This window comes from Indicator indicator, chromosome 26, assembly GCF_027791375.1.
Source record: "Indicator indicator isolate 239-I01 chromosome 26, UM_Iind_1.1, whole genome shotgun sequence".
Classification (NCBI taxonomy): domain Eukaryota; kingdom Metazoa; phylum Chordata; class Aves; order Piciformes; family Indicatoridae; genus Indicator; species Indicator indicator.
In genome coordinates, this window is record NC_072035.1 from 12,014,929 (window position 1) to 12,041,661 (window position 26,733).

Consider the following 26,733-nt stretch of genomic DNA (forward strand, 5'->3'; position numbering starts at 1 on the left):
CCCACAGGTTCACATGTCACTTCCTGGGGTGCTCTGCAAGAGCAGCTGTTCGCTGCCTCAGTCTGCAGCAGCCATGCTCCTGGAAACCAGGAGCAGGGCGACTCCATCCCTCAGTCCCCTGGTACCAACTCGGCAATGCTGAAGTCTCCTCCTCACAGCCCCTGATCCTCCCTCGCACAGGCAAGATGCAGGATCAGTAGCAGCTCTAACACATGGAGGCAGCCAGAGCTGCTGTAGAGCAAGAGCACCAAGCACAACTGTCTGCAACAGCCAGCCTGGCAGGGCAGGGCAGGCAATTAAACACAAAAGTAAAACCTCATCTCCCTGCTGCAGATAGTGGCCAGGTTCCAGCGCAGGATCTGCTGCTCAGCTTGAAATCCTGAAACAGAACAAAACTCCAAACAAGTCCTTCCCTTTCTCTGCAACATCTAAACACACATTGGAGCCCGCAGCCACGGGAGTAGATCTTTAGAGAACTTCACCCTTCTCATACAGCTCGATAAAACTAAATGCCAGCTGGTGAGCAAACTGCAAGCACTGACACCTGAGACAAGAGACAGAGCATTTTATGATCAAATTTATTTAATTAAATTTCATTGACTGTTTTACTGTAGGTCACACCAGAGACTGCCATAGTAAACTAAACATTTTACATTCACTACAAGATTCTCTCAGATTTTCACAACTAGTCCAAAACCATGAAAGCCGCAGGGTCCATTTCCCTCAGTGTGCCATGACTCATGGTAATGCAGTGGGACTCAGGTTCCAGCACCTAGCACCCAGTTCCCTGGCGTGCAGCACCTCTGAAACACACAGCAGGCAGGGGGTGTGTGTGTGTGTCTGTGTATGCACATATCTCTCTGTATATTTACAAAACCAGCCTCCTGCTGGTACAGGTGACAAATGACCATTTAACTACTAATCCAGAAAGGGGAAAAAAAAATCCAATTAATTTTGCAGCAGGGTGGGCAGAAGGCTGCAATGACCCAGGAGAGGTACTGATGCCATGTGCTGGCAGAGGCAACCTGGGTCTGGCAGGACACACAGCAGACCTGGCACCCCGGGAGCTTGGAAGAATTCCGTCACTGCCTGTAACAGAAATGGGATCAGTTCTTCTGCAAGCAAATCAAGTCCAAAACGATTCCAAAATGCTTGATGTAGGTGAGGTTATGAGGGTGGAGGCTTAAGCAAGGCTTCAGGGGATGCTGGGAAAACAAGAGGCATTAACAGAACTCTTTTCTAACAAGTGTCTTCAAAATAATTTGTTTCTGATCTAGCAAGCATTTCAGTATTATACAACTAAGATATGTTCTGAACACTTCCTTAAAAAAAGCTGAAGACCTTTGCCCTGTTTGAGGGTTATCTACAGGAGGCCTTTATTACCCTGCCTTTATTTCATGCCTACTCCTAAGTAACATCAGAGAAATATGTCAGATGCTACGGGTTCGACTCCCCTCGTATCTGAAAGCAGACATCTCTTTTAAAGTGTATTTTCAACATGAAAAGAGCAAAGATCACAATTTATCCCACTGGGCAACGTGTGTAATCAAGACCATTTGCATAGCTTCTGGAGGGCAACTTCACCAGTAGAGGAATGGCTGCAGGGGGAGGGCTGTCACCCCCCTGCTCGGCCAGCAGGCACGAAGAGATGCTCCACAAGCACTGTCAGTATCTTTGTCTGAAAAACAGCTTCTGGAAGATTTCAAGTTGCAATTATTTTATGAATCACAAGCAATTTTCTCCTTAATCTTGCCAATTTTAATGAAGAAAAACCATTTAGCATTTCCATGTACAAAAGTCCAATAAAACATGATTATTTCTTTCTTTTAAATCAGTGAAAGGGTAAAGCTTGGCTTAAACTCATTCAACAGTAAAAGCTTCCCAATTTCTACTAATAGAAAGTTGGTTGGGTTTTTTTTTCCTGCTTTGACTATAGGATAATGACAACCCAGAAATAAATAGCTATAAATACATTCATTGTTCCTATTCCAAAAATAATCACATAGGGAAGACACGAAACTGGAAGTAACCTCTTTGAATCAGTTTCTTTACAGTGAGCCAGGGGCAAGTTAGAGCAGAGTTACTCGGGACAGGGAGAAAAAACAAGTGGGATAATAAATTGGTCCAAGTATTGACATTCATGAAACATACCAGTTAAGAGTAATTCCGCAGTTAACTCATCCTTTAAATGACACTACTCAGTGATTTTTTTATTTTGCTTCAGGAATACATAACAAAAGCAAGTTTCCTTGGAATCTGGCTGAGGACAGGTGAGTACCCTGGAGACACGGCAAGAACCCCTTCAGTATGCATGTGCGTATATAGAGTTATATACAAATAATCATGCATCCACACACACATCTGGAGAGCAACACTGCATGTGACGGGCAGCTCCATCATCATTCATCATTGGCAGCACTTGTTCCTCTGACTTGGCCTTGATTACGTAACTGTGGAGAAAGAAAAGGCACAGCTGAGAGTTAACAGGCTCAGGGAGATCCAAAGAGGCAGTTCACTTTCATTAAGCTCCAAGGAGCACAGGGCAGGGCGGTCAGAACATCACCAGGACGGAGCAGATCACCAAAGCAATGCAAGCCCTGCCTGGGACTCTCAGTGTGGGTGTTACCCTCACTTGGTGGACAGCAGCTCCAGTCTCTGAGGAGCCTCATGCTCAAGCAGGCCTTTGGGGATCTCACCAGCAGCACTAAAATGGTCACAGCGGGAAACACCAGCACGAGTTGCTGGACACCCAAACACCTGCAGCTCGGGGGCCACCTGTTTCCCACAGTGAGGGTTTTAGCACAGCTCAGCGTTGATCCCAGTGTGCAACTGGGTGTCAACAACTTCACCCTTTGAAGGTGACAGTCCACAGCTTCCCTACATCATGTGGCCAAAGGCCACCTATCACTTTGCTACTGAGTGCGTAGCAAAACGATGCCCACTGGTTTTGCTGATCTGTGCCCAGAAGACTGCCAGCAGGCTCTGGAGCCCAGTGCCAGCACAGGGATGGCAACAGGTCCCCTGTGCTTTGGGTGTTTCTCCTTGATAGCACCAAGAAGCAGGTTTTGTGGCCAACACCTCAGGCATTCTGCCACCAGACTGAGCACCAGTGCCCGCCTGTAGAGAAGATCTCTAAAGGACCCTGGGAACCATGGGCCATTGCCAGCTGTTGATCACCACAAGGTTATCAAACAGGAAGGGGTAAGGCTCAGGAATGCCATCTGGATAAACATTGGTGTAGATGACTTCTGCCAGCAATTCCCACTTTTGTCCTCTTCCCTCCAGCAGTTGACTTACACAGCTTGATTTGCCTCAGAACCTACAGAGACCTCCTCTAGACGTCAGCAGCCAAAGTGCCTCGAACGGAACCCTTCTTACGCATCTAAACGTAAAATAAAACTGTGAGCTACCACACACAGAACCTACAGCACTGTTGTTAGTAAGAGAGAAGTAATGACTGACACCAGCAGGACTGCTGCTCCCTGGCCAGGACCTAGCTGAGGTTTTTGGAAATGGGGCAGCCACCATTGATGTTTGCAGAGGAAGCCTGGGAACTGCCCAGCAGCTGTGAACGCTGCTGCTGACATGTCTGACAGCCCATGATGCTCCAGCACAGAGCTACACTGCTCAGATACCCAGTATGGATTTCCACCCTCACAGAGACATGAGGTAGGGCAGTCACAGTGCTTTGGCAGGGTCAGGTGCTTTTCTGCTCTGCACTGATTAGCTGATGGGTGTTTAATGAAGCAGGGGCTCTCCTCATGTCCAGAAGTCAGGCACACAAACCACGAAGTGAAAGAAAAACAATGAGAAAACGACAGGCTGGGACAGAGAAACTCTGGAAGAACACTGATGAGGATTCAGACAGTAACACAAAAGTAAGAAAAGCAGAGATCCTGACTATAAAAATTGATTTAAGATGAAGAACAGGACCAAGAAAAGAAACGTGCACAGAATCCCAAGATGAGTTCAAAGCAGGAAGAGGAAAGGGTGTTAATGAGGAAGGGCACAGCAACAGAAAGCAATGTAAGGAAATGAAGCCCTGCCAGTGATACTGGGCTTGCTGCTGCAGTTGCTTAAGCAGCACAGCACTGCACAGTGCAGCACTGTCAAACACTGCCTGTCTCTACAGGCTGGGAGCACGAAGAGATTCTCATCATGTCAAGCACCCTGTCACTAAGTGCTCACTTCCCAGAGGTCCTGGCCATTAAACAAATGTTTTGTGCTATACTTGGGGTTCGGTGACAGTTCCTGTGTAGCACAACGGATGAAGTAGTTGAGTGTGAAGCATAAATACAAATTATTTGGGATAAAGTTAGCATGCATATTATTTGGTGGTGACATTTTTGCACTTCAGCACAAACCCCTTGAAACTGCACGATTTAGAGGTACTTGCAGATAGCCCTATTGTAACAGTTGAGAAAAGCCAAAGTATTTTACCAGTGGGTCCTTGCTCCTCTCACATTCCACAACACACATAGAAAGCTGTGTTAGTGTAACTGATCATACATTTCTCTTCTGAAAAGCAGATTTTTTCAACAAGCAGTATACTGAAGTTCCTGATGCTAGTATCCTACACAACAAACTCTTTGGAATAAACCATTTGCATTGCTTTGCAAAACAGGAAACAAACATATTTGGTACTTGACAACTGTGAAACATGTGATCAGGGGTTTGGTTAAGGTAAAAACTAAAAAGCAAAGAAAAATATTGAAAAGGGTTTACTTACCAGAGAGAAAGGTGAAACAGAACTTTCTCTACAAGGTGACAAACATCCACAGTCCACAGAGACACAAAAGGGCAGCTCTCGTGCACACAGATGTGCCAAGCCCTGCTCACTCTCCTCAACACAGACCTTGTATGTGCTCCTCACCCTGCCACCAGCTCTTCTCAGAGAGCCTTTCAGTTTCATTCCAAATAAGAACTAAAAGTGTGCAAGAGAACCCTTCTGATAAAAAACAACTAGAGAGGAAAGTGGCTACCCTTCCTTCTTCAGAGACACCTAGGAATGGGGGGCTCTAGGAACAGGTTCTGGCATAGAGTAGAATTAAAGAAGAAATCCATGAGATTTGAGAAATCCACCTGCCATAATCAAAACTATCCAAAGAGCACAGTGTCTGCAGGAGTGACTGAACTCAGTCTGTCCCCAAGCATATTCTGGGAACTGCCAAAGCAGACAAACCCTTCAGCTTATCTGAAAACAAAATTTGGTTCTACTAGCTCAGAGCATCTACCTGTGAACACACACACACAGAACAGCAAAGAACTTCCCAATCCAGAAGACAACTCTACACAGCACAAAATGGCTCCACAAGGTTTGTGAAGTCTGAACATGAAGAGCATAACAAGTGGGGATGGAGGAGCTACACCTAGTTTTGATACTGAAAGGTGTGCTAGGCAGAAACCACAAAAAGCACCTCAGAGCCACGCAGGTCTAACACCAAGCAATCATCTGAAGACACCTGGCAGCTGAAATGAGTTAAACCATGTGAAAAAGCAACTTAGAGCTGAAGGAAAGCATCAAGCTGAATGGGTTAGGGACAGAAAGCAATTTGGAAAATGGGAAGGAAATAATTGCAAATCCAAAGACTGCAAAAACCTGAAAACAACATTAGAATTTAAAAGCAGACAGGTCCATGCCAAAGGTCCTGCTCTGGCAAGACACTGTTGGAGAAGGCACCTGCCCAGCTGAGGTGAGTGCACCCATTCCTGATACAGGTCAAAGCTTCTCAACAGATGGAAGGAAAGAGCTGAAACCTGAGGCTGCTACTCACCTTGATGGAAGAAAGGTGAGGCCTTCCATGGATAGACAAGGCAACAGACAAGGCCCTCAGCCAGAAAACATCTTGGTTAGGGGAAATTTCTGGACTGCTGACCATTTATGAGCACAGCTCCAACTTGGCAGGGTGTAAGCAAGCCAGCCCTCCTCAGAGCAGTGAGGCTGTGGTCAGGGACTCTCCCCCTTGGGTCGTGACTGGGCCCAAGGTAAATCCTCTGAAGGCTGAGCCCTCCTCATTTAGGTGTGGTAAGCACATTTTGGGGCATCATACCTAACACTTAAGCTTAAGTGAGCTGTACAATGTTAATTCTGGCATCCTGCAGCTTACTAATGTTTGTGGAAATCTAAACAATTTTTATTAGAATAAATCTCACTTTTGAGTTTCTGCCTTATCTCTTTTGAGCAAATCCATGACACTAGCCTGTGATGTCCCTCTAACCTCTCAGAAAGAGCAAAGTCCTCTATGGATGAGCTGCCTTCTAGACACCAAAAGACAGATCAGGCTGGCTGTACTTGGTCCTCACAGCCAGCAAAGCATGAACATTGGCACCATCTCAAGCCTCTTAATTTTACTGATTTCCTTTTTTCAAGTGAAATTCTCACTCTTGCTGTGCTGAGCTGTCATGGGACATATGGAAGCTTGCTGAAGACACGTTTGAAGGAAAAAGGTAATGAGATCTAATGATGATTAGAAATGAAATAGAGCAGGACACATGATGGGAAAGCAAGGTGACAGCTCTGAACTCTAACTGACAAGTGGTGAAAAGGCACTGAAAGGGACTTTGTGCAGTGAGTAGGGTACCATAAATAGAGGTGGTCAGGGCAGACATTCTGGACCCAGTGACACCAGAAATATTTACCTTACAGCCACTTCCAGCTTGACACAACACAGTATGCAGAGGTTTGAAGTACCTGGGTCTGCACAGGAGACTCACTGAAGGGGCTGTAACATCGCCCAGCACACATAAGGAGGTGGAGATCACACAACTCACGGCAGTTCCCGAACAGACACATCCACAGGGAGACAGCACACAAACACCAACAGCAGAAAAGCTCTCTTACTGCTTCCAGCTCCTTCTGGGTTTCATCCTCCATTCTCCTAATGTCTTCCATAGTCAGATCAATCCACTTGTCAATCCAACAGAACAGCTGGCGATGGAAGTTGGTAAATATCCTTTTTTCTTGCTTTAAGAAAAACAAACATTAGATAAAATACATCTACCCATGCCAGCTTCATAACGAAACTAGAACAAACACTAAACACCAGCAGGTTTTACACAGCTTTCAAGTTATGAGGAAAAAAAAAAAACCAACACAAAGGAATCAAAGAATTCTCTTCCTGCCAAGTGCTCCTGCTTACAATCTCAAGTTAAACCTACACAATGCAGACTCTGCTTATACCTTTGCTTTTTAAATTGAAAGTTATTCCATTGAGGCACCATTTCTAGTAGATCAAGACACAAACCAGATGTACTTGCTGCAGAAATGAACAGAAATTATTTGACTGTGAGTAAAAGGAAACTACTATCACTGCTTCTGCTCAAAACCCCACATCAACAGAGAACCACCCTGCCCACCTCCAGCCAGGAGGAGCGCTCACCTTTTGTATGAAGTTCTCAACTTTGTTCTGCAGCCCCCACCATTTAAATTTGATAGTCACCAACTTGTAAGCACACATTTTGGGACACTCTTCATCAGTTGCAAGCTCTTTCTGTTTAGGGATAATGGGAAAGTGATTTTAATTTCTAAAAAAAAATATTCCACATTTCATTCTAAGCATTTTATTAGAAGTAGTAATCATATTATTATAGGAAATTAAATAAATTATTATAACTATAAAATACTAAGTATTAGATTTTAATATAATGCTTGGAATTCTAAGTAAATAGTGAGCCCTGTGCTCTGAATGGAAGCAACAGAGATTAGAGAACAACCAGATTATATCTGTAAGACAATTTGCCCATGCTGCAAGCATATCAAAGTGTAAGCCTCAGTCACGAGTTTCATGTTCATGACTGCCACTGTAAAACACTTCCTGACCTCATGAAAAAACAGTGAAACCTAATTAAAACAGCTAGCACCTAATTATTTTGCTCTTTTGGGTCTCTTGTGCAAAGGCCATTACAGTCTGAGCAGTACCCAGTTGCTCGGTACAAGGGTGGAAAAGACAGGGACCAGAACTGATTCAGGTGACGAAAAGCACACAACAGCCCCTCAAGGTTTGCTTCTCAGTGGCACAGAACCTGGGCTCATTGCCATCCTGCTCTGGCCACCCAGTCATGGGCACACACTCCTCTCTCCTGCAGATGATGCCAGAAGGCTTTGTCTTTACCCACACAATTTCTAGTGGTGGGGCATAGCTCACGCTCATTTTTGCACACCCAACTGCAGAGCTTCTGACTGCTACTGTGAAAAAAACAGGGAGAGAACATCAACAAGTATCCATAAGACCAACTCAAGCTCCACTTGCCTAGAAGCAGCTCAAACACTCTGTGCAAAAAGAAGGATCCCCAAAAGAATGAACTGAGTGAAATTCAGGAGACGCCCACCCCTCACACTCCTGAAATTCCTGGGCTTCTGCTAAAGCTCCGACATCTGAACAATTCTGATGTACTTGTGACATCATACACAGATTTTCCTACAGGTCATGCAGTCAAATGTACATAATACAAGAGACTCTGCCATGATTTTAGTTTATCATCAGGTTACTGCAAGCCCTGTAAAAGGGGAAGTTAAAGTAAGGAAGGGAAAAAAAAAAAAAAACAAAACAACAAACCTCAAACCAGAAAAGGAAGCTGACAGAAGCTTAATAAATAAATAAATAAATATCTGTGTGTTTGGCTTGAATAACAAGCAATCACTGCAGGAAGTCCACAGATTTTTATTCTTTATATATGCCCCAAATTTCTAAGCAGAAATGCTTTACAGCATTTTTAAACTAGATTTCTTTCACATGAAATGGACATCTCCTGTTGGTCACGCACAGAGCAGAAGCCTTTCTGTGAGCTGTCTCTAACATACACAAATCTTGGTGAATAATACTTATTTAACACCAAATTTTTATCACAAGTACTCATCACCAAAGAGCACTGAAATATAAACCAGTTCTCCTCAGAAGACTGATGTCCTGTTCACAAGCAAAACCCAAAGTGCTGCTGCTGCCTGGTGCTCCCCAACAGCACACATCTGCATCCAGGTGTCAGTAAAAGGACAGAACTACCTGGAACACACAGATTCAATGCTGCCAGTTCCAGCATTCAAAGTTCTCCTTGTCCTTTTACAGCTGTTTTTAAGAAGCAAACCAGCAACACCTCACTTTCCCTGGGTCACATAGGCCCAAACAGGCTATTCCTGTCTCAGTCTCCTGCTTCCTTCCTGAGCAGGAAGGAACAGCAACCATCTAGGGCAGGATGTACGTTTCAGCAGTTTTCAAAAACAATCCCTGTGGCAACCCTGCCCTGAGAGCAAGAACATTTTAGCTCAGGTAGAAATAATATTACAGTAGTGGGATGAATACAGGGCTGCCCTCATGGTCACCTCCAAAGTGCTAAGCTTTCACACTTCAGCCATGTAAGAACTTGTAAATGACCACAGAACACGGAAAACTGATCTCCCAAATCCAACCAGGCTAAAATCTCAAGAACACAGCAGATGTGTCTGTGCCTGCACACACAGAGGCACAAATGCCAAGAGGGTGCTTTATCTTACTGAGGGAAATACTTAAGATGAAGTACTGGAGATTTTCATGTGCATTTTGTACCCACACAAGTGAAAAAGTGGTGGAACACTGGAACAGGTTGCTCAGGGAGGTGGTTGGGGCCCCTTCCCTGGAGATAATCAAGGTGAGGCTCGACAGGGCCCTGGGCAGCCTGATCTAGTTGAGGATGTCTCTCCTGACTGCAGAAAGGGTTGGACGAGGTAACTTTTGGAGGTCCCTTCCAACCCAGACCATTCTGTGGTTCTGTGAATATGCCTGGATATTATAGAGGAAGGTGAACACAGGCTTAGATTTAGTTGCCACTACCTTCTGCTGATGTTTTGTTAAATCTAAAGAACAAGCACATGGGTGATATCTTTTGCCCTGCTCTAATAAAACACAATTATAACCATTTAAATCTAAGGAAGTTTCCAATTCATTTTCTAGCATTTGAAGTCACTTCTAGTGGCCACCAGAGCAGGCTGATGACTTTCATGGAATTCATCACTGTATATTCAAATGTCAGCCTTGAGTAAGGATGAAGCTCTCCAATTTAATTTGCAAAGCTTTGGTTTTAGCAGCGTTTTAACAGACAGCAAGGGTGCTTATTAACACTTAGAATTGTAACTGAATACAAAAAAGAAAAGCATTCCATTTCTGCCCTCTAAGACTAGCATTGCTAGTGCTAGCCTCTAAGGACCTGGGAACTCTTTTTCTGCTGACAGGCTTCACAAGGTTGTAATATCAGCTCTTAGTACCTTCCAATTTGGCCCCAAAGGTCCTCTCTTCGTCTTAACTGACTGGAATAACGCAGGGTCTTCATCTGCTTTGTAGTCCTAGAAAATAAAAAACTCCAGAGAGTCAGAAATAAATTCTAGATTCAATATCCCACTGCATTAGGCTTCTTGATCTCCTGAGAGATCTGGAGCAGGACAGATAGAAGACATTTGGCTCAGGCTGGTGCTGAACACTCCACCCCTCACTGTGTACCACCAGCAGCACTGGTTACCTGCACACACATTGACAGTGTGCCCAGAATTTCCTTCTGCCATGTATTGTGTGACATGAGCACTGTCCTGGGGGTCTGTAAGAGTTTGAGGTGAAGAGAAGGCAATAGTGCAGAAACCAGTGTGCTAACATTTTGCAAGCTGCAATGAATGTCTGCTTCTGAGAAAGCAGAACAGCAGGAGAAGGAGGCACAAATGAGCTAACTTGCAGAATTAGAAACGGAGCAATCTCACTCCCAGAGCCAGCACCAGGCTATGGATAGGGCACAGGGGACAGTGAGTGACACTGCTTGGCAACTGACATCACTGCTGACCAAGTTGTGCACAGTGGGGAGAAAAAAGCTAACAAGAGCTGAAAATGACAAATGCTTCCAACAGATGGATTTGTTTCATTTACTGATGAGGAGCATGAAGATGATTATTTGATAAAGATGTTACTTTGGAAATAAGGAAAGGGTTAAAAACTCTGACCTCAGTAACTGCTAACACACCAGCTTTACACAATGTATGGAAAACATCAACCTGAGAATAAACACCATGACACCCACATAAGGACAACTTAGTCCTTCCAACACCCATTCCACTAGGGAAGCAGGAGTTATAAGCAACATCACGGAGCGTTTTGCCTTCCTCCACATCCAGTGTTGATCACTGCTGGATAAAGTCCACTGATGTGGCCCAGCCTGAAAATGTCAGTACCAGTAAGACAAAGCTACAGGGGACTGGATGAATCACTCTGCATAAGATTATAAAGGGCATGCATTTTGACTAGGTGGCAGGATGTGTAGCCAGGCTGTACCTCTGTACCAGCTTACAAGACCTAGGACCAAAAAGACCAAGTCCCCATGACTCTACGTTTGTCATTACAGAATTGCCATCACTCTTCACAGCCCTGTAATACGTAGGAACTGGGACAGACAGAGAGAATCAACAACTCTTGAGAAGCTTACACAGGACTCATACACACCAGCAAGACAGCCAGAGTGAAACAGACACCAAAGATGAAAACACTTCGCTACAAGCTGCCATAAGGCACTGTCAAAAATCTGCAATAAAATGGTTCCAAGCATAGAATTGTGAGGGTTGGAAGGGACCTCAAGGATCATCTAGTTCCAACCCCCCCATGATATGGGCAAGGACACCTCACACTAGATCAGGTTGCTCAGAGCCCCATCCAGCCTGGCCTTAAAAACCTCCAGGGATGGAGGTTTTTCTAAGCATGCTTATAAGTATAGAAATGTAACTCGATCTGCATTCTCTTGCAAGTACCACCATGTGAAATCTACAGCAAATATTGGATTAAACCCCCCAAAACTTCAGAAGCTTGAAGAAAGCTAACCAAACTGCAGAAAACAAGGCTTTTTCTCCACCAGAAAGAGCACTTCCACATTCCATACAATGCAGAAGCACGAATGGTCTGTGTCATGTGACTGAAGTGAAACAAACTTGGTGACTTGTATTGCAGCCTCCTTCTTGGGAAAAAAAAAAAAAGGAAGGAAAGCAAAAATATCAACAAACATCACTATTCCCAAGTAACAGAATGTTCATCCAAAATCCTCCACATATTTAGTATTTTAATATTAGAAATCACATTCACCTACAAACCCTGTGATGTCCACACTCTGAGCACTCCTCCATGCATGTATGTTATGATATGCACCACACAGACACACTGTAGGGTGCAAGTCCTCAAACACAGCCATCAGGACACTTGCTAAGGTGAGGACTTTGCTTATTCATGATGCCTTGGGTTTAGCATTTCAACCTCCCTCCTTCTGCCTGGTTTGCATGTGGAATTACTGAATGGGGCACCAAAGAGACACCAAGTCTACACCAGACTGTGTTATCTGTAACCCCACCTCTGTCTGCACAGGGACAGAGGGGAGAAGCAACCCTGCTCTTGCATTTAGGACTCATTTGAAACACCAGGTGAAAAAAAAAATATCCTCATGTGAAATACAGGAGTGAAAAACAAGAATTCCAAGCAAATGGATGAGTCATGGCAAAGTTGTCTGTGCCAGAGACCATGTACAGAAGCTCCAAACCAAGACTCAGGACTCAGTTAACCCAAATCCTGTTAGGGACAGAAAAAAAAACAATCCTGTCTAGATGGACAAGAAAGCATTGTAGGAACTCTTCTCAATCCACAAACCCTACCAGCATGCAAGGACGAAGACTGGACTAGAGCCAAAGTGCAAATAAACAACAGTTCTTTGCAGAGTTTAAGGAAAATATCTGTGCAAGCAAGAGCTTAACTCCTGACAGCAACAAGTCCTTCTTAGGAAGAAAACCAGGCAGCTGTTGGAACAAATATTACAGCTAAAAACCCCTCCTGAAAGCCAGACAGGCAAAACGTCATCACCACACAGCAGCAAAACAATACAGAAGAGCTAAAAAGCATTTCACAGGAATACACAAATATCATTTCCCAGGCAGTTTCTGATCGATAGAATATGCATGAATGCAACAAATTGCTATCAGGTATTATTTAGAGAGACTGGGAGACTGGGAAGTAATAAAACCCAAATCCAGGTGTTTCTTCACAATTCTCATTCTCAGTTATAAGACCTGTTAGAACAGTAATAGTCCTCCTGGCAGCTCAGAGTTCACTCTCCCAAGAAGCTCAACACTTGAAAGCATCTCTACAGAGCAGAATGGTTTTAAGAAACTTTCACAACCTAACCTGAAAATGATACAAATCTGATGTCTTATCTCTGAATTCATGACAAAAATCTTCCTGAGCACAGAGCAGCCTAAGCTGGGAAGCAGGACACTGAGACACATGTCCAGAGAAGGGCAATGAGGCTGGTGAGAGGCCTCGGACACAAACCCTACAAGGAAAGGCTGAAGGAGATGGGATTGTTTAGCCTGGAGAAGAGGAGGCTCAGGGGTGACCTCATGGCTGTCTACAACTACCTGAAGGGAGGTTGTAGCCAGGAGGGGTTTGGTCTCTTCTCCCAGACAACCAGCACCAGAACAAGAGGACACAGTCTCAAGCTGTGCAGGGGAGGTTTAGGCTGGAGGTGAGGAGAAAGTTCTTCACAGAGAGAGTTGTTAGACCTTGGAATGTGCTGCCCAGGGAGGTGGTGGAGTCACCATCCCAGGAGGTGTGCAAGAGGGGACTGGACGTGGCACTTGGTGCCATGGTTTAGTGGTCATGAGGTCTTGGGTGACAGGTTGGACTCGATGATCCTTGAGGTCTTTTCCAACCTTATTGATTCTGTGTTTCTGTGATGGGCTTGTAGCAACAGGATGAGAGGGAATGGATTGAAGCTGGAAGAGAGGAGATTTGGACTGGAGATTAGGAAGAAATTCTTTACAGTGAGGGTGGGGAGACACTGGAACAGGTTGCCCCCGAGGCTGTGGATGCCCCTTCCCCAGTGGTGTTCAAGGCCAGGCTGGACGAGGCCTTGGACAACCTGGGCTAGTGGAAAGTGTCCCTGCCTAAGGGATCTTTAAGGTCCCTTCCAACCTAAATCATACTATGAACCTATGAACTAGACAAGGGGACACGTTTTCTGGCTTTTCAACTCAATATTCTATTAGGTTTTTTTTAAACACAACATACCCCAGCATTAATTAGCAGAAAAACCCACCACTGGTTCCAAGAAAACACATGATACAAAGCTTGTGGGGTAATGAAGTGAACCTTTCAGATGCTTATCACATGATAGTCTGAAATGGGAGCTCCACCTATCAGAAGAAGAGCTCTTTCCCTTAAGACTCAATTTTAACACTCTTTTACAAACTGCAAAAAGAACATTTCCTGCGTTCCTTTGTATATCTCCAATCTGTAGAACAAGGGAGAGTGCTTCCTGCACAGCACACAGAAATGCCATCACTTAAAGCACACCCTGAGCAATTTGACAGATTTCCATAAAGTTGTGCTTTTATAACTTTGCTTCCAGCAATGTAACAAAGATCCAGCATGATCTAGAACTAGACATTTCATTCCCTTATTGTACAGAAACAGCTACAAACTTGATTTCAATTCCTTTGTTTGCTCTACCCTCTTTCTTACAAACTGTTTCCAAAAACACAGGCTCCTCAGATCTTAACTGAGTGTTCACTTCTCCTTACTCATTAAAAAGTTTCACTCTCCTGGGAAGTGATTTTTATATACAAATCACATAAAGCTATGGGTTGTATGCTGGAGATGATTAAGAGTGGGCAGGGTTAAATTTGTATGTAAATAAAGTCAGAGATATCAGCCAAGCTATTTATATACATACTTAAGTGAGGGTGAGTTAGCACGTGCATGCCATTAGTATCTTCAAGAACTGTACTATTTTTATATTTATGCTGATTGCAGTTCTGCAACTCAAGTAGCTGCTACACTACAATGGGTTGGACAAGGTTCATTCTCTGAACAAAAGGGTAAATCCTGACTGTATTAAAACTTTAATTGAAACTGGTGGTTCTGATGAACGTAGCTCCACTCTTTCAGTCATCCTCTTTCCCAAGATGGTATATCTCTGCTCCTCCTCCAAGCAAAAACATGACTGAGAAAATAAATGTACAAATAAAACTTTCCTTTGGCAACACTAACTAGTCCTTTCCCCCCCTAATAAACAATAATAATAATAAAATCACACCTACACCTCCAGCCAGCCCCTCCCAAACAACGGAACAGAACCATACAACATTCATGACTTCAGAAATTACCCAGAGTGAGTTAGGGACTGCTCTGGCGTCACTGAACAAAGAACTGTGGGAAAGGAACCTCTGGACAAAGAGAACACAGAAAACAGAATGCTTTCATATGGGACATCCCCTTTCAAACCCAGCAGCCTTCTCTGAAAGCATAAAGGATGCAGATCAGGGCATCAATGGCATTAGCTGCATGCTACACACCCACATCCCAATAGCAGAGCATTTACTTACTCCTGGTTCTACTTGAGTCCTATCTGCAATGTCAATATGGACAACTTCAACACTCTTCCACGTGTTTGGATCTAAATTGTGCACCTGCAGAAAGAAAAAGGAATTATTTCCATGCTGTTGTGGTGCACCTCTGAAGTATTCAGGATTTCTTGAAGGGAGCATTCTCAAAAGCTGTCCTCTCTTTCTCTGTCTTTCTAAAAGGGAATAACCTGCACAGTTCCATTCACTCACTAAGCAATTTTAAACCAGCAGAAAACTTCTTGTGCATTCAGGAAACTTGAAGATTAAGCTGTACCCTTCTGTCATATTCATTGGCACTAATTAACTCAAGCTCTAATTAGAAACATCACCCATTCAGTAACCTGCATGAGCTTTTTGATCTAGAAAGAAGCCACACAAATTCCAAAAGTGCAAATATGGCAGGTTTCAATAACCTGACTAAATTTAGCAGGTTCCATAAATCCCTGATATGAACCAGATGAAGCCTGGTATGAAGGTATATAAAGGTCTGAAGATGTCATTAGCTTCACACCTGCAGTCTGGTAGGTACCCCTAAACTTACAACTAGAGCAAGCAGAGCAATCCAAGAAGTAGTCTCCTCCTCCATAGCACATCCAGTGCTACAGTTCACACAAGCCCAGAAAATACTGACAACTACTGCAGTGGCAAACCAATTTATAAATCATCCACACAAGAGATATTTTTTTTATCTCCTGAAGAAAATTGGGAAAAAAAAGCCAGCTGCCCAGGGAGAAAAAGGAGACTGCTGCCAGCTACAGAAGTAGCTTCAACACATAACTCTACAGAAGTGCACACAGATGAACACCAGCAGCCTTGTGGAACCTGTTGTGAAACCTGTTTCCAAACCAACTTGTCAGCCCGAGTAGCACTAGCACATCTAAGGTAAAAGCATATGAAATTAACAAGAGTTTACTGAAAAACTATTTAAATATTTGAGTGAGAAGCAAGCACCTGCATTGACCTCAACATAACAAGATAAAAACCCTTTCTTCTGCTCATAGCTTGTTAGGTGAAACAGCCTGACCACCTCAGAAGGATCTGAGGAACACTCTTCTTGTCTTGCATTAGTTCCTCACAGGGCTTTGACTCCCTGCAGTAATTACCCACCATTACCAGGTACAGAATGCTTTATCTGGGTGATTAGGTGTTGAAAACATCACTAGTGCTTGGCACCCAAATCCCAACTCACGTTCTCTGCTGTCCCCAGATCTGGTTTATGCCAGGTCTCAATTTTTATGAAGAAGTCATCTTTCATGTATTCATTCTGTAAGAATTGAAATCAAAAAGCATGAGCCTGATTATACCTCTCTCTGCTTTCAGTTCAGTTACAAGGTATTTACATAAGTCACTCCTGAGCCCTGACCAGCAACATTCTGTTTTGATTACAGCAGACACAGCCCCTTTCCCCACACAGAAATGGGTACAGTGAATTAAAGGCTGTCCAAATCTTACCCACCAGCTATAGCAGCAAGCACATTGGAGCCAATCCTGTTCAAGAAATCCAAACACTCTGCATACACCAGGAGTGATTCTGTCATCTACCACTCTTCCTCCCCTCTTTACCTCAACTTTCAAATCATTAATATTGCAGCTAAGACAAAACAACTACAATGCATTTGCTTGCAATTTTTAATAAATGAGACTATTCTGAGGCAGGGTGATAGCTGAAGAACATCAGATGTTATGGTATTGCACAGCTATGACCATGAAGGTCCAGCCACCACTAAATTGTACATCTCAAGACCAGCACAGAACATTTCTAACTCAGAAGCAAGCACACACCAGCATGCACATGTATCATAATGAGCAAGTGAACAGTTCACAAACTCATTTGTTACTCTGTGCTTCATCCACCTAGTGACAATCTAAACCAAGTTTGCAAGTAAGCAGATAAAGCAATTGAACATTAAACTTCTAAGTTTCCTAAAAAGGTTGCCAAAATACACAGAGAAATGAAGCCTCAATCTCCTCTCCCCCATGTCTCTTAGATAAAAACCACAGCTGTGATGATTCATTCAGATCCCTGGTTAACCCATTTTAACTGGGGCAGGGTTTCACTTTACAGAAATGGGATTTCAGACAATTAGGTACTGGTTTCATTTTCTTGCTCTTCCTGCATTTGAGAGCACAGAAAGCTCTAATTTTGTGCTTTGGGGTGGTTTTTTTTTTTTCTTTTTTAGCATTGTATCTCACCAGGACAGACATTATGCAGCTGTAATGGTAAATAAAGGCATAAAGATATAAAAACTGAAAGCATTTCTCTGACAAATTACAGTTCCTTCTAATTATAACCATGTGCAGACAAATAATGTAACAAGCAGCTCTCTGCCAGGAGCCCTGGCAAGGCACATCTAAAAGGCTGGAGCTAGCCTGCTAGAGGCAGAGTCAGTTGTAGTACCAACAACAGATGAAATATATCTCAAGAAAACACACAGAGTAATTCAAATACTCACTGTCACAACTGGTGGTTGGAGACACAGGCAATGAAGATGAAAAGGAAACACAAAAGTGTTATTAGATACAGTAATATGTGGAAAGGCTGACATACAATGACTGCCTTCAGTGGAAGAAACATCCAAAATCAGTCTGACAGCATTTGTGTGCATCAGGTCAGCAGAGCTCAGCAGGCTCTGACTTGCTGGCCTTGACCCTACAGGTTGGTGTAGGATACTTCAAACTATTCAACAGGAACACAAACCAAATAGAGCCTGCTCTTAGAATCTAGGCAATTACAAATATTCAAATAAAGCAGCCACCTTATTCTAACAGACCTTGAGGAATTAAACAAAACAGGCTCTGTTCTAGTCCTTAAAGGGTACTCAGATGCCAGAGGAACCACTGAACTGGTCCATGGAGTCTGCTCCTCAGAAGCAGCTCTTCTTTTCAGAAGAATTCTGGCATATACAACGTTTAAAATGTTCTCCATCTGATGGTAACTCCTTTTCTCCTAACCCACCTTTTGACTAAGACTGACAGGAAAACACGAAAAAAAGGAGACCTACTTGTTCTACAGTAGGGATATGCATTCCAAGCCTTCTCGTGGAACACCAGGGAGCCTTCTGGAGCAATCATCCTTACAAACCCAGGAACTTTACTGGGAAAAACAAACATCCACAACATCGTTAAAACTGAAGCCGGCTGAGATTCCCCACTGCCTTCTTCCACAAGGTACATTCTAGCTAAGCACAATGAAGGTTATGATGCACAAGTTATCCACAGTTAAATATTCAGGAACTCCCAATGGTGTTACTGATCACAAAGTATTAAAGAAAAAAAAAAAAAAAACTGGGGAAGGTAATAACAAGATAACCTGGCTGGCCTGCAGCCAGGACAGAGGGAATTCAGCTGCGCTGAGGAGGAGAACTGCAGCTCACCACAAGCAGAGGAAGCACCACCTCTGCTAGCAGTTGTCCTAACTCTATTCCAATACACCACCCATGGCAGCTGCCAAAAACTGTACACTTGGGGAAAAAAAAGCAGGAAAGTCTGATACAGGAGAAATTGGGATTTATCCAGGAGAACACTTGAGGGTGGTGCCCTTAAGCCTGTGACTTAAAACATGTACGCGTGTGCACAAGGGGCAGAGTTCAATCTAACCAAGTGTTCTATCCTCCAGTTTTCTCCAAGGATGGTGAACAACCTCCTGTCCTTTATTCTTTTAGATTCAAGGAAAAAAAGCCATCTGATGATTCCTTTTTCACACTGCAGGAACCTTAGATTCCCAACTCACCTGGGATTTCATTTTTCTAGAGTGAAAACAATTCTTCCAAATCTTCCACAGGGCTCTTGCTGCCTACACTTCACTCTCCTCTTTAGTTTTCAGCTATATACCAAGAATTCAAATTGTTCCTACCCAGAGATGCATTTGCCTGTTCACAGATCAAACATTTCACATGGTTCTCCATTACTCTATCCCATTTTTTTAACACCCAGTGTCTCCCCCCTCACCAGAGCTCACAACTCAGCAAAACAGAGTGGTAGAAAACCACAAGTAACACCTCAGAACAGTGAGAGGCTGCCCTCATTTTTAAACATTTCTCACTCAGCACCAAGCAACCATAACCTGTGTTTGTCTCACCTCTTTAAATGATAGATTTTGTGAGTGTATTGTCCCTTCTCACCATCCTTTTCATACGGTTCATTCTTCAAGACCTGAATTCCTTCTCCACCTCCTGTTTCATTTTTGCTAGCTTCTGCCACAGAATAAAGCTGCCCAACTTGATACTGAAAAGTTAGGAGAAGTAGCTTCAATGTTAAAGGTTAGCCAAATTTTTTTCATGCATTACAAAATCTAGCTGTTGTCAGTGAAAATTTGGTAGGACAAGCAAAATTATCAGGAAAGTGAAACATACAACACAAAAAAATAATTAGTACAGTATGACTATATGCTGGCAAAATGTATCTGTAGTTCACAAGCACCAGGTCTGTAATCAGCTTGTTTCACACCAATGCAACACTTTGATAAAGCAAGGCAGAGATGTTGTTCTTAACTGTATACAAGAAATGTCATTTTTAGCTCACAGGGTTTGAGATAACTGATTTCCAGCTCTGAGCCTCCCAGATTCATACTTCTAACCAATTAGATACTGCCCTCATGAGACCCATGAAATGCAAACCCTAGAAGAAAGCAAGCCCAACATTTTTGACTCAGAAGAATGCTCAGGCATCCGGTGGTAACTTCCTTTTCACTGAGCTCAGTGCACTTTGATTGCTGGCTTCAGATGATTCCTACCTTTGCCTTTAGGAAAAGGCTTGGAGTCATACAATCAGCAGGGAAATTCTACTGCAGTGCAGAATTGCACAACTTTCTTTCCCTGCTTGCAAGACTTGGAGTGGCTCAGACACAATTCCAGGTGCTTTGCCTGCAGGCATTTGCCTCCTCTGAAATCCACCCATCTGCAGGAGGTTCACTCTGCTTGACCAGTGGCTCACACGGTGACTTACCTGGGGCAGTGGTGGCTGCACACATCTGGATCCAGGCTAGCCAGGTTTAAACAAGACACCAACATCTTCCCACCCATCACCCCAAAACAAAATCAGGTTGGATGAGGACATACCTCTTGCACTGAGCAAGGTAATACCACTCGGCTGAAAGAAGAAGAAAACAAATTCAATGAAGTGAATAATGAGGCTTCACCTGCAGCTAACAGATATAAACTGTAACCGAGACATTCAAGAAGGGACAAAATGAGTTAATTCAAGATTTCTTTGTAGAAATGCTCTAGGACACTAAGGCTGCACACATAATGTAAAACCCAAGTGAAATTCAACAGGTATGTCACAAAAAGGCAAAAAAAAGGGGTTAGGAATGTAAGAAGCTGCAGAGCCAGGATACCTAAGACCTGCCCCCGTCTCTGCCACAACTTGCACTGTGCTGAATGCATTTAAACTTTGAGGTGTGAGCTTTCTGCACCTATCACACAGCAAACAGTCCCATCTGCACCATTTAAACAAACCCAAATGCACAGCCCCTCAGAGCTACAAACAAATTTTGGCAACTACAGCAGGGTAGAGAGCAAGCACAGCTCACATCCTGGGGAAGTGGCAGCAGAAAGTGCACTTCAGGCACAGTTTAGCTCTAACCTAACACTCTGGTCAGCTAACAGCAGCACCAGGGGATGCAGGGGTTGGTTTCTCACAGCCACAGCATGATGCACACAGTATTTTTCAGCTTCACCTTACATAATAAAATGGACAAAGCCAACGCAAGTCGTTATTGTTGCAAAGAGTTCCACCATGCAACAGCATTGTTCTAGAGCAGTTAAGTGATGTCACCTCCTTCACCAACAACCTCAAGGCCATCAAGATTCAATGCAACACAATTATCCTGAGTGTGAATACAGACTGTTAACTCTTCTAGACAGGAGGGAAGTTACAGGTATCTGATCTAACTCCTGATACCCCTGCTTTGCCCACAGTCTGGGAACAGTGAGCTGTCTTGCTGCTGTGAACACAACTTCAGCAGCTGGAGTGCTCTGCACCCCTCCCCTGCACAACCTGGAGAAGACAGGAACAATCACACCTGAGGATCAAATTCAGTCTTGTAATTCTCAGGTAACTTCTTCTCTATCCCCTAAGGAATAAAGATTTTGCTATTTTAGTCCACTATGTGCCTCACTGAAATAGTTTTATTTAAACTGTGAAAGCTTCATAGAGAAACTGAGAAAAACATAACCAGCCTCAAATGTTGGCAAGTGTCAGGCTGGAAGCAGAGCTGGCATCCAAATGCAGAGCAGCCAAATGGCAGTCAAGAGAAAATTCTCATAAGGAGTTTTATTATATATTTTGTTTAATCTGATCATCAAACTGCTTTTAAAGCTGGGCATCAAGGCCAATAGGAACAGAAGACACCTGTCTTGGCATTAGCAGACGCTGACTCAATACCCAGAGGACACACTTGTGGCTTGTAAGGCAGCACAGGAGGTTTTGGGGCAACTTCAGCTTTAGTCTTTAACAGGATAACACAGAAAATAGGAGCATAATCAAACACAGCAAAGGTACAGGCATGAGGTAAGGTGAGGAATTAGAGGAAGAACTGTAAGGGATTTTTAAACTGCAGAGTGATGACAGGAAACAAACAATGCAGTAATTCAGAAGTACTGAGTAGCAAAATCTGATGAGAATTCATAAATAACAGCACAGTCCACCACGATCTTGAGGGAAAAGCAAGAACACAAATGGCTTTTCCCACAAGGACTGGTGCAGCTCCAAGTAGAAGAGCAAGACACTTGATTCTGGATGCCAGGCTGCCAGACACAGCACTGGTACCCCAGTCCTGTCAATTCGTAACTACTCTCTAAAGTTTAGGTAAATCTTTTAATTTTGCTGTTTGGAACCTAACAACCACATTTGCTGCTATCTATTGTTTTGAACCTACACCTCATGCTTTCTACCACAGCTGTAGTTACCTACTACTAGACACTGAAGTAATTTAAACCCAAAGGAGTGGAAGGGAGGAACAAACCAGCTGGGGGTTTGCTAGCTAAGGACCTTACAGGAAAAGAGCTACTCAACTCCAGGGAGCTCCTGGTACTACCAGAACAGGTAACTGCAGGGTGATGGAAGACACTGCCCCAGCTCCAGGCCTATTACCTGGTACAGAGCAGCACAAGGCCCCCATTCAAAAACAGCAGAGACACTGAGCTGCCTGCAACGCCTGCCAGCTCTGCGGGGGCTCAGCGACATCGCCGCCTAGGAAGAACATCAGCCTCAAGGGGAATGAGTTTGGGAACTCATGGTGCGGGACAAGACTCCCTTGCTCGGGACTGGGACTGTTAGTCAGGACCGTCTCGACTGCGAGAGCACACCCGGGATGGGTGAAGACGAGTGCACGCTCGCCTTGTGCCAAGCAGCAGTTTAAGGCTGAAGCACGGACCACGGGAGCGGTAGCCCCGTGCACGGAAACGGCAAGGCAGCATAAAGCAGACCCCCAGCCGAGCCCCGCGACGCGGAGACAGCAGCAATGCCCCGGGCCGGATGGGTGCGGCGTCCCGGGGGCGCCTGCCACCCCCGCTGGGCCACCAGCCCCGCGATCTTTTCAGACCCCACTGCAAGAAGGAAGAGGCGGCGCGGGTCGGCCGAGGCGGGCGGTGCCGGCCTCGCGCAGCAGAACGAGAGGCCCAGCCGTCCGAGGGCGGAGCGGGTACTGCCCCACGTAGAAGCACCGGTGCGGCCGGGCCAGGAGGCTCATGTCGGTCAGGTGTGGCGCGGCGCGGCGCTGCGTGGGACCGAACCCCACATTCCCCCCACCACCGGCCCCCACTCACAATTCCTTGATCAGCACCATCGTCCCCGCCAGGCCCGCACTGCGCACGCGCGCATGCCCGTGCTGCACCGCGCGCTTCCGGGGCAGTCTCCGCCCCCGAGGGGAGCTACGCCCAATCCCGTTGTGGCGCCGTGCGCTCGCTCCTCTCCTAGGCCCACCGTCGCACGTGGTGCGCATGCGCTGGCTGCCAGCGATCCGAGGGCCCCTCACTCACAGGCAACCAATGAGGGTGCGCTGCCAGTACGGCTCCATTCCGGTGTCGCCTTCGCCTCGCGTGCCGGCGCCGCGGCGTGAGCGCGCGGAGACGTAATCATTCGGCGCCCCTCGCGACGGGGCGGAGCCGGGGACTTCCGCGACGCCCCCGCCCCGGTCAGTGTCCGTGTCCAGGTCTTCTCTGACTGCATGCTGCTGGCGGACGGGCAGGAGCGGCTCGCCGACGGCTGCTCATGCCTCCTCGTAAATTCCCTGTAGCCCCAGGAAAACGAAGCAGGTAATCAAACTCCTGGTCTGGCCCTGCTGAAGGAACGTCCCACGGCGCTGAAACCCTCGCTTGTCTTAAATGCCATGTGAACGCGTTAGGCGCAGCTACTGTTCGTGCGAGTAGCCCCCGGTCGAGGAAAAGCCGCCTTCTGCACACGGGAAACGGGAGCTCCAACGTTTGTGAATTTAACTTTCCCCCAGTGGAAACACCGCACAGCAGGGGAGCACCCTTCCCTCGAGCCGGACGTCCCCGTCCCACATTGTCCCACTTGCATTGATCTCCTCCCTTCTTAACCCGGTGACATTCCTGTCACACTCTAACTCTCTGGGTTTATTTTTTTGTTGTGTTTTTTTTTGTTTGTTTGTTTGTTTTTGTTTTTGTTTTTTTTTGTGGAGGGAGCTAAAATTTCCTTGTGCAACCTGTTTAGGACAAAATCCTTTTCTCTGAGCCTTCTACTCCGTCCCCTCTGCACTGCCCATGCTTTACCACCCACGTGGAAACGCCACAAATCATTAAGAGGGCTGCGAGTGCCACCACGAGAAGGGTTCCCGTCGCCTTACTGCAGTGCAACACACGGAAATCGCCGTGTCCGTGCTGCCCTCTTGTGAGGGGACTCTTTTCATCCTTTAACGCAGGCACAGGTAACAAAGGCAGCAGAAATTAACAAACTGACTACACAGAACAAGATGCGACTGTCAATGGGTTCAGAAGCACCAGCTCCTTCCTCTGGCCCCACAGACCTGACGGTGACATTCGACCATCAGCCTCCATTAGAACCAAAAACATTAAGTAAGCCTGCAAGTCTTAGACCTTGGAGGCAGTGAAAGCAAGCTGACACCAGCCCCAAAGGCAAAATGCCCAGTGAGACTCCTTGAGCCTGGAGAGACCCCAAAACACTAGGCCCTGAGGAAAGAAACTGCCTTTGCACCAACTCACTCTTTATTCGGTATTTGGCATAACCCTTCTGTGACAGCTTGTGGCAGGAGATGGCTTCTCCTGAGGTAGGTACCATGGATAATACTGCTGACAAAAGAAAGGTGCCATTCTAAATGGACATTTGTCAGCTCCCAGGCCTTAGGAAGCTTAACTACAGAATTCTAACTCTGCTCTGCATTTTAATTCTTCTGTGGGGTAATTGCTGGTGTCCCAGAGTGGCTAAACCATATTTTCACACCTTACTGGGCTATGGGCTCCTGCTTAAGCATCCTTTTCCTCAAAAGCAGATACTGACCCTACTTCCATGCCCACCCTTTCCCATAAGAAGCCATCTTCCCCAAGTTCTGTTTGCCCACATACCAGTTACATCACCTCCACTAAAGGAGAGCAGAAACTCGCAGACAGGAAAATTCAGCATTGCCAAATGACCCTCCCACAGATAAATGGCTTTAAAGAAAGTCCTCAATGGCCTCTGTCCATGAAAATATATTTTCATTCAAGTTTCTTGCCCTGTGAAAGATGGATGCTATGGAAACTGCTGCTTAGATTCATGCCTGCAGTGGCTTAGTCTATGAGGCAAATAAATGCCAAGGGGCTGTGCCAAGGCCCAGTGGTGGGGCTTTAAGTGTCTGTTTCCCAAAGTTCTCAAGCATTCAGTGTTTTCCTTTATTTGGTTTTTCAAAATCCTGGCTGAGTGCAGTCCCCTGCTGCTGCTCCTTCCCCATATGGACAACATTTGTCTTTTGTTTACCCAGCCAGCTGTAGTGTGTGCTCTCCCCGAGCCCCAATTCTCTTTGTTTACATCTAGATTATACCACACACGACTGTGCCAGTGGAGTAGCTGCATTCTACTGACTCCAGACCCTATACACAGACAAACCACTTCAGACCAGCCTGTGCAGTCTCACCATGGTCTCTGCTTGAGGAGTGGATCTTTCCCAGCAAGCTTCTTCATGGGCATCCTCTGGCTCAGGCTTGCCCTGTGTAGGGAGCTCATATTGCCAGTGTAGTTGCACACCAGAAGCTCGTGGTTTTTGTCTGAGGGGGGCCTGCTGAGACCACAGGGTGGATGCATGCAAGGTGGTGGCATGAAAATAGGGATCCCCCTCATGCAGCAGGACCTGCTGGAGGCACAGTGGCGATGGTCTGTCACACCAGAAGTCTGGATCCCTGGGCAGGTCCATGCTGTCCCCAACTTCCTGTCTGTGCAGAGTTGTTAGCAGACTGCTCCAGATATGTACATGGCTTCACAGGGACCTCAGGAAGTTCCTTTGACCCTCCTCTGGTGCCCAGCATGGTGCCACAGTACAGGCACTGCTTAGGCTGGTGCGGTGAAGGGCAGCAGCTGCACCGTTGTGCTGCCAGGTCTTGAGAAGTCCCTGTTCTCAGACAGAACTGCTCCCTCCCTTTCTGCTCCCAGGCCCCTTCTCCTCCTGCTGTGGCAGGAAAGGGATGGGTAACCATGGCCAACATCTCCCTGTAATGACTGAACACAACTTTTCTGTACTAAACCCTCCGTCCTTGGTGCTGTCAGCTCACAGCTGAGCACCTGAGCACACAGCAGCTGTGGCTGGGACTCAGGAACAGCGGTGCGGAGCTCAGCATGCCCCAGCTCCAGCACTCCCAAGTAACTGGAGTTCTCCTGCCAGATCCACTAGCTCCTGCATGAGGTTGGTGCTCACACCCCCAAACCCAAGAGGTGGCCTTTTTCCCCTTGCACTTTGGGATGTATTTTAGGTGTACCTCCACATTCTGGCCACACGCAGGAGAAGCAATGTCTGTGCCCCTCCACCAGTTCTATCTTCCACCAAGCACTGAAAGTCTGAGGTCTATCCAAGAGACATTTGTGATGCATACTTCTGAGAGATTGCTGCCAACCACTGGAAAACAGATGTCTCTCTCCAAGGGTTTCTCAGAGGAGGACACAGGCTTGCCAAGGAGAATGCAATCCCCTCTATACGATTCTGGTTTGTACAAGCGGCAACTGCTGCAGTTCCCTGGGGAACAGCTTTCTCGGAGTCCACTAAAACACCAACCACAGCCATCTATGAATAAAAGCACATGCAAGTGATGTCATCATATAATAGGTGAAGGCTGGTACTTTCTGACAGGGATAAAAAAAGTAAATTCTCCTCTTTGTAGAGGACAAAACATTAACAGGAA

At 45.4% G+C, this 26,733-nt stretch overlaps 1 protein-coding gene across 1 annotated transcript; it reads right to left on the bottom strand.

Annotated features, from left to right (window-relative positions):
• Window positions 1-604: 604 nt before the first annotated feature.
• Window positions 605-23,176, bottom strand: PITPNB (phosphatidylinositol transfer protein beta). Its single transcript, XM_054392997.1, has 11 exons — window positions 23,155-23,176; window positions 20,446-20,476; window positions 19,467-19,612; window positions 18,391-18,482; window positions 17,842-17,849; window positions 16,578-16,652; window positions 15,368-15,451; window positions 10,235-10,312; window positions 7,380-7,490; window positions 6,842-6,964; window positions 605-2,450 (listed from the first exon to the last, which is right to left on the bottom strand). Exons 1-11 carry the CDS (start codon window positions 23,172-23,174, stop codon window positions 2,400-2,402), a joined length of 819 nt encoding a protein of 272 aa, XP_054248972.1. The 5' UTR covers window positions 23,175-23,176; the 3' UTR covers window positions 605-2,399.
• Window positions 23,177-26,733: the final 3,557 nt, after the last annotated feature.